Genomic DNA, 8418 nt, shown 5'->3' with positions numbered 1-8418 from the left:
TTCATTAAAAAAAAATAAAAGATTAAAAAAAAAAAAAAAAAAAAAAAAAAAAAAAAAAAAAGACCATTTCTGCAGATAATTCTGACATGCTAGGATGTTGGTACAAAATATTTGTGTCAGTTGTTTCTTGTGTGTTTTCACCTTGCAACAGGAAGCACATTGGAGCCTGTGTACATCATGATGAAAAAAAAGACCCCAGTTAAATAGAGGCGCTGCAGATTGGGGTTGTCCTGCATTATCAGATACAGAACATTGGCAACCTTCTCCACCAGGATGGGGTCAAAAGTCAATAATAGCTGGAGGGGGCAAAGAAAAACATTGGGAGACCATCATCATCATGTCATTTCATTTTATTCAGCAATTCACTAGAGCAAATATGCCAATTTTAAGAATACAAATATCAAATTCCTACTGAACAATTACCTGGACAATGTGTGGGAGACAGGCATTGTCACTGATCATCCTCTTGATTTTAGGCAAAGGACGGATAATGGCATTATCTTGGTCCCTGAGTAAAAAAAAAAAAAAAAGTGAAGAAACAGGTATGTTATAGTTAGTCTCATAATTTACCGCTTCAGGAAAAAACTCTAAAACAAACACCACCTTGTTTCATAAAAGAATCTCTATACATAAAGAAGTTTAAACAGAATGCACAAAGTATTATGCACAAAAATACAGAACCATGAATCCATTTGTGGTCCATACCTGCTGGGGTAGTAGGAGCACATGGTGATGAGCATGTTAAGGATTAATGTAGCCAAGTCGCTTTCATTCATCACTGCCTGTCCAGTGGCCAGGAGACACCATTTCAGCTGGGGGATGGCCTGCAGGGGGCGCCAACCGTCCATTCCTTGAGCCCAGCAGCGTGTCTTAGCTGTCAGGACGCCAGTGGTCCAAAACTCCTGCATCTGGAAAACAAAAAATAACCATGTAAAATACACCAGGGATTTTTGCTGAAAAAAGAAAGTAAAAAGCAACAATGACAAGAGCACACACAAATGCAGCAAAAATGACCTAAGAATAACTGGACTACAGGAATGAGTTCTCAAGATGTCTTCTCTAAACATCTCATTTCCTTAACTGGCCAAAATAAGAAATCAGAAGTGATCTGTGTTATTTCAGTGAAAAGCATGGTTTTTCTTTGTTAGACTTTTTATTACATACCTCCTCAAAACTGAAAGGTCCTCTTCTTTCCTTGTCTGCGTTACCAAAGTACCACTCTTTCTCACCTTCCCTCTTCATATCTGGTGCTGCCTCTAGCACGTTGCTCTGTGGAAATGAAGAAGACCTCTGTTTGACACTGCAGACAGATTAAAAGATTTTCATGTGTGTGTCAATGCTGAATAAATCTTATCTACTACTTACTGTACAAACTGCATCTAGAATCATGAGTGACTGATCAGATCAACAGAGACCTTGTTTTCAAACAACATAAATTAAAAATTATAAGCTTGTTTTTACCTGTAGGGGCACAGTAGCTCTACTAGTATGTAGATGGGCCAAAGTGAGCAGGTCCACCAAGATACGCACTCCATTTGAGTCCATCACATCCTTCACATTTTTCTGCAGAACAAAAATACATTCTCACTCAAGACATGGAGAAAGATTGTGGGTTAAATGAACACGCAATACCAAAGGCACGGTTGCCTTTATTAGCTTACCTTGTTGAGAATGAGTTTGTTGAGGAACATAATAAGTCGGTCTCGTTCCAGTTTGTCTGTACACTGTAACCACAGAAGCATATTTAAATATCATGATTAATTAAAAGGCAGAAAAAACAGTGTCTCTGCTGCAAATATATCAACACTTGCAGTGACAGTTTGCTGGTACTCACTCGGTCCAGCATGCCCACAATGTACTTTGTGTCAGTGAAAGGGCCAATCTCCTCATAGCACTTGCCATACACTATGGTAAGTGCCTGCAGGCACAGGCACTTCATTGTGACTTTGGGTGTAAGCAGAAAGCGATGATAGAGTTCGTTGAAGAATTCATAACTAAGAAAAAAGGGAGGGAGAAATAATTTGTTCATTTGCTGGGATTCAGAACATAATCATAATATCAGTGCAGTTGGTTGTGTGGTTGTGTTTTAGCTTTACGATCTTTTGATGGCACTCGATTCTTCATTTTCATCCTCCTCAAGCAGCAGACGCAGGTAATAATCCCCAATCCTGATCTCATCTGAAAGGCACTCATATTTCACCTGCAAGTAAGAACGTAGACAAATGTAGCTTACAGTATACATATCAGTTTTAGAAATAACCATATACCTCTCTGTGGCTTCAACAACAGTATTACAATATACTCATCTGACCCAACACCCCTGCTGACGTGCAAGATCTTAATTACACATTAATGGTTAGAAATAAAAGAGAGTCACAAGATCCAGACTTCACTGGTGCAGTACATTGAACTTGAGCACAAACCTCAAACTCCTGGTGGTTCCAGGAGATGACGGTGGCACTGCCAAGCTCGCGGTCCACGTTGAAGGCGCGCATCTCTGCTTCCAAAGCATCCCGCAACTCCTCCCTCGTCTTCAGGTTCCAGATGAGGTTGGACCGTGCATGGTCAAGCTGGAATCTTGAGAAGACAAAATTATAGGAAACTTAAACCACTCTGGTGAAATGTAAAAGCACAGGAATTGTAACAACTTAAAATAAATAAATAAAAGCTCATGGCAACACCGTGGTTTCATGGCACAATTCACAGTTCTAGGCTTTTAAGCACAAAGACAAATCCCTAAAATCCTGGAGCTGAATCTGGAGTCTTGACTGTAATAAAATCAGACTGATCCATGAGCACAACACATAGCAAATAATCATCACCAGAATGTGACTTTATCTTTCTATAAAGTCACATCGTACCTGTAGTAGAAAAGCTCCCAATTTGCTTCAATCTTTATTCGCTGTCGTCTCTTCCTCAGGATAACAGGCTTTTGGCTTGGGTTCTGGAAAAGAAAAAAAAAACCCCAACAACAGTTTATAAATTAACAAAATAAAAACAGTCTGATAATTAGTTCCAATTCAGTTTAGCATTACTCCCATCATTCTGTATTTTTTGCTCTTCCAGCATATGGAATAAAGAAAGTTAAAGAGCAACAACATAACCACCAACTTAGACAAACAGAAAAACTAGAAATAAAAGGTCCTAAAGTGAATATAAAGTAACAAAATGTCAAACATTAGAATAATGAGACAAGAAAACATAACCCCCAAAAACAATGTAATCATTGCACCAACACAGAAAGCCATGATGGGATCCCGGAATTTAGTGTGTTCTGTAATTCACGCTAGGCAAAACAGGTTTTAGCTAAGACTGCATTTAGAGTAGCTTTTTCCGCTTTTCAAATTTAGAACTGTAATTCCCACTTTGTTTGCCAACAAATGTAATTTACATAATACATTTTACTTGTAAGTTAAACACGCTCTCTCTCTTTGGCACCATGAAGCAATATGACATTTTCTTGCATAATCAAAAATACTAATCTAGTCACTCCACCCAAAATTTTCTAGACCTGCCCTGAAGGAAATTCTTTGCAGATGATAATAGGTCATTGCCAAGCTGGATTACAAAACAACCTCTATATGTCAAATGAATATGAAGAACTGGTTTGGTGAAGAGAAACTATATGGAAACAAAAAGGCACAGATCCCATTGGTCAGCCCTACTTACCAGGTTATTTCTGTCCTGCTGCATTGTTTGACAGCAAAGAAGACAAGATAAGGGTGGGGCAGAGACAATGCAGAGAGATTATTGTTCCTCAGATCAAACAAAATTGAGTTGTAGCAAAGAGTCACTTGACTACTGATACAAATAAGCTAATACACAAAGCAATCACTAAATCCAACTGATTTATTGGCTGACTGTCTACTAGGTGAATGTTTTCTTCAGGACTACTTAATTAATTGCTAACAGCAAATATACATAGAGCATGTGATACAAATATGAATTGAGTAGTTTGGTAAGGGAATAATCAGTGAAAGCAAGCTAATCAAAATACAGAGTACAGTTCATCAGTTTCAGGAATTTTGAGTTATCCAACACAAAAAAGTAGAAGAAGAAGAGAAGACCTGGTTATGTTGAGGTGAAAAAAGATTTCAGTTTTAGTTTTATTAGCAAGTTTATCTGATTTTGTTGAAAAGCCAAAGAACAGGCAGTAGTGGCCCAATCAATAGTCTCCTATCTACTATGTGCAGTTCTGTTATTCAGTTCAGCCAGTCTCTTCAAATGATAGAGGTGACTCTCAAATTTTTAATAGTCTGGTACACAGACAACATACATGGAAATCCTTTTTCCTATCTTAACACAAATGTGTCAAAATGTCTGTTAACCACTCTGTATAAAAAGGTGCATCAGCAGTTTGAACGGCAAAAATCAAACGTGACTGTATCTTGACAGTCTCCACAAGGTCAAGCAGCATCAGAGCTCGTGCCACTTTCCATGCAAAATAACAGCAGCAGCTCAAAAGCGTGTTACTGACTTTGCCACTGGATTCTGCAGTACTGTTAAGCATCAGCCGGAGGAGCAACAGAGACACCTGAGCAGCACCAGCAGAAGCTTAGGGTGACAGGTAAAGTCCCATTACATGGGAAAATAAATCCTCACCTCCTTCTGTGCTATTCCCATCTTATCTCTCCAGTGCATCAACACTACATCAGCTTTCTCCTTGGCGAATTTCTCCACCTCTTTGGCTGCTTTGCCTGCTAACCGCTGCCACTCAGGCACCTTGGTTCGGTTTAGTTGGTCCTGTGGGAAACGTGTATAAAACAACATACATGTTTAAAGGAAGGTACATTTATTATCGGGCTTTTTGTTGAGTCTGCAAAAATGTACAGATGCGATGTGTTTGTTGTCCAGGTACCGTGGCAATTTTCAGGTTGTCACGTATGTGCATTCTGTCCACATCTTTCTCTGGGACTGGGTCAGGACTGTCCATGTAAGCCAGCAATCCTGTAGGCTAAGAACGCAGTGAAGGAGGAGCACAAAGTGAAACAGGTTAAGTAAAGCAGGTGTCTCAGCTGCCAAAAAAAAAAAAAGGACTGACTTACATCCTGGGGTACTTTGTCTTTGGCCATTTTGTCTGATGTATTTAAACAATTAATCCGTTTTTTTATATTTTATTTTGATCTTATGGTTTTAATTGCTTAATGTATGTCTGTAATATCATAATGCTTTTCTATGAATTGCCTTCATGTTTGCAATGTGTGAAACAGAAGTGCCTTGCCTACTTTGGCTGTATCACCACCATTAGACTGCTAGTTTCTGTCATGAGTTTTGGCCAGATATCAAAGATTTGTTTAAAAATATGAACTTGGCTGATTTGGAGGCTCACCAGTATCCTCTTCAGGAGATTCATGGCAACAGGATTCTCTGCTGTCCACAGTCCCACCAGGTGACGACTCAGTTGCCTGATAAAAAACATCCAATGTAAGTAGCTGAGCCATTTAGTAATTTGTCAGAAACCACGTTCCTGTTTATCTACTGTAACAAGTATTTTCTAATGTTAAATACAGAGTTTTAAAATTAGGATGAGTAAAAGAATATTGGTTTTGTGTAACTAGAAAGAACCCACTAGCAGCTGGAACCAACAAATCACTACTGTTACTGTGTGTGTGTGTGTGTGTGTGTGTTTGGACCTGTTTGTAAGCATCCTCTGGTCAGTGCTGATGGTGAACAAGGATGTGTGCAGATGCCTTGGAAGAGCCCCTTCACTCAGAGCCAGCTCCTGCATCTTAGTGGCTATTTCCTTGTCTCCTTCCTGAACATTAAACAAATGCAGATTTATTACAACTGTAAAGCATGGACAGTAAAGACAGTCCAATCATGATACATTTATTCACAATGGAGAGCAGCTAACCCACAGAAATGCTTACCTCAATAATGGCCTTCATCACCAGTCCTGCTCCTTTCACTATCGCCATAGAGGGATGCTAGTGTTAAGAAGAACACTGTTAATACAGGAGCATCTGGTGAATAGATCTGTCACATTACTATCATTGTCAGGATGGAAATGTAAAATTGTTTAATGAAAAACTTAATTCAACTCTGATCACAATAGTGGTATTCCTATATAAAGCCAAGGCGAAACCAGAACTTCAGAGTTGATTTCCAGAAAGAAAGAATCCCCATTCAAAATCCCATTGAGATTTCTAATCTGACTAAAAACTAAAAATCCAGCCGCTTTCAATATGCTGTGAATTTCATCACATTTGCTTACACTATTACAATATATTTCTTTAAATTGACATTAATGTAATATTGTGTAGTTTCTGGTGGCTTGTCTTTGAATATATAAAAAAAAAAACATAAGGAATGTGCTTAGTTTTTTTACAATAACCAATGAAAAATTGCACAGTCACTGAAGCTAGTGGAACAGAGGCTAACAGGATGTAACGACCTGACTTCAGCTCTCTTTAGCCTTTGCTTGTTAATCACCCCACCTGGAAGAGTTTGAACAGGGTCCGTCCATTGGAGGCAACCATTTCAAGCAGCATATCAAACTGCTGCCCCTCAGTGGTTTCACTGTAGGGGGCGCAGAGGGCAAAAGTTAAGAAGTCCAGTAAAGAGCTGATGACCAAGGCTCCTGTTCCATGATCCTGGCAAAAACAAGAATAACCAGTAAGATCTGAGAAACTGAAAAACGTCTTAACTGAGGAACGTAGTGTTCTAAGTGTCCTAATTAGTCTGAGCTCAATAAGAAATGTACCACATTAGTGATGAATTTTTCAAGAAAGCTTTCCAGGAACTTCTTAGAGGATAACAGAGAGGCCTTGTTCAGCTGCTCCTGCCTCAAGTCATAATCATCGTGCATCGGCTGCAAAGAAGGATGAAAGAAATTGTCTCAGCCATACAGAAAAACATCACTTAGTGGAGTTGTATAGATTTTTGTCTCTATAAATTTGTTTTATAATTAGATATTTAAATAGTACTTACACACATAAGGGCACAGAGCATGTCAATAGCAGCGTGTGTCACACCATTGTTGTTCCGTTTTAAAGCTTTTACCGTCTTTACTCCCAACTTTTCCCTGAACCTGGAACACACAAACACACACTGACAGATTTAACATTTCTACATGGGCCATGCACTGAAAATGAAGCACATAAAAACAGATATACAACAGAATATAAACCATACAAATATATTTTTATAGAGGTCTGGGATTGGAAAAACAAAGAATTAATTGCTTAAGAAGCGGCTTGTTGTTCTTTTGCTAAACTTATTTTTTTTACTGAACTACTAACAATTCATCATAAAAGAGGTTTTCCTTAAAGAAAAAATAAACAGGTTTCTTACTGATGCATGTCTTTTGATTGTGAAACAAACTGCTTCAGCAATGACTCATTCAGAAAAACCAATTCTGGCTCATTTGCCTCACAGGAACATGGAATAAGTGGTAAATAAAGTTCCTCTCATACATCTCAGTGACCCAGAAAACTACAAGACTGTTAAAAAAACATGGATATACAGAGATGCAGAGACCAGAATGACCAAAGCAGATAGTGGGAAAGATGGATGGCCAAAAATAAGAGAATAAGAGGGCGACAGTGGAAGGCCAACACAAATTGAGGCAGACAACTCAGTGAACAGTGAGGTGACATCACCTACCCCTGAAGTGCCTGTCTAAAAGGCCTGAGGTGAAAGCAGAACAAGGTGAGGTGAATAACAGATTGTTATGCTTAATTATCATAAACATCATAGTAATCTTCATCATAGCAGTGGTGTGTGCGTGTGTGTGTGTCCTCAGTCTGTTTATACACACTATTCACAGGAGGGCACGCAGACAGAGCTCAGTTCTCATTGGCTGATGGGTCTTTTCACCTCTTCTCTTCCAGGAGGCTTTTTTTTTTTTTTTTTAAACTGGTTAACATGCTAGGAAATTATGTAAAACCATGTTCTTCTATAGAAAGCAGGATAGTTTTTACTTTGGGGAAACTGCTCAAGCCTCACAGAGCAATACATGTTTTCATAAAGGGTGGCTGGTGGGCTTTTCAGACTATGAATCACCCACCCAAACGCTGGGGTATCACTAGCTCTACCCTCAAAAACAACAACAACAACACTAACAAGTACAAATACCCCTATAGGTCCAACAACCCCAGACTGCCAGAAAAACTGCCGTCATCTAAGTTAGGTTAACACAAATATAAACTCTAGCTGATCTGAACTCAGTTTTCATAAGTAGCTATTGAGATGAGCTGGACCAGCTGGCATCGCCACCTTTACTCCTTTACTTGCAGTAAATACTTCATTTCCCAATATGCCTTTGGTCCCATTGGCTTACAGTATTTTAAATGCATGTACTAGTAGTAAACCAGGCTCTGACCCTGCTGTCAGTGTGTGTTGTTGTTGTGTTTGTGTCAGTGTATGTTGAGCACACTGCATGACACCCAGCCCTCAGCGGCCGGCGAGCCGCTCTTG

At 39.1% G+C, this 8418-nt stretch overlaps 1 protein-coding gene across 3 annotated transcripts in view; it reads right to left on the bottom strand.

Annotated features, from left to right (window-relative positions):
• The window catches only part of dnajc13 (DnaJ heat shock protein family (Hsp40) member C13), a 38595-nt gene that overhangs the window by 10429 nt on the left and 19748 nt on the right, over positions 1 to 8418 (bottom strand). For all 3 annotated transcript variants that reach the window (XM_020617466.1, XM_020617464.1, XM_020617465.1), the window contains 19 exons: positions 6931 to 7030; positions 6704 to 6811; positions 6438 to 6593; positions 5871 to 5927; positions 5634 to 5755; positions 5330 to 5405; positions 4859 to 4954; positions 4603 to 4743; positions 3670 to 3687; positions 2862 to 2944; positions 2424 to 2577; positions 2097 to 2200; positions 1835 to 1994; positions 1662 to 1724; positions 1462 to 1563; positions 1165 to 1269; positions 706 to 908; positions 424 to 508; positions 142 to 296 (listed from right to left, as the gene is read on the bottom strand). In XM_020617466.1, coding sequence (XP_020473122.1) covers positions 142 to 296; positions 424 to 508; positions 706 to 908; positions 1165 to 1269; positions 1462 to 1563; positions 1662 to 1724; positions 1835 to 1994; positions 2097 to 2200; positions 2424 to 2577; positions 2862 to 2944; positions 3670 to 3687; positions 4603 to 4743; positions 4859 to 4954; positions 5330 to 5405; positions 5634 to 5755; positions 5871 to 5927; positions 6438 to 6593; positions 6704 to 6811; positions 6931 to 7030 — 2088 coding nt within the window. The remainder of the gene's footprint in view (positions 1 to 141; positions 297 to 423; positions 509 to 705; positions 909 to 1164; positions 1270 to 1461; positions 1564 to 1661; positions 1725 to 1834; positions 1995 to 2096; positions 2201 to 2423; positions 2578 to 2861; positions 2945 to 3669; positions 3688 to 4602; positions 4744 to 4858; positions 4955 to 5329; positions 5406 to 5633; positions 5756 to 5870; positions 5928 to 6437; positions 6594 to 6703; positions 6812 to 6930; positions 7031 to 8418) is intronic.

The sequence above is a fragment of the Monopterus albus genome, unplaced genomic scaffold, assembly GCF_001952655.1.
Source record: "Monopterus albus unplaced genomic scaffold, M_albus_1.0 scaffold190.1, whole genome shotgun sequence".
Taxonomy (NCBI): domain Eukaryota; kingdom Metazoa; phylum Chordata; class Actinopteri; order Synbranchiformes; family Synbranchidae; genus Monopterus; species Monopterus albus.
This window is presented reverse-complemented; position numbering and strand designations above follow the sequence as displayed.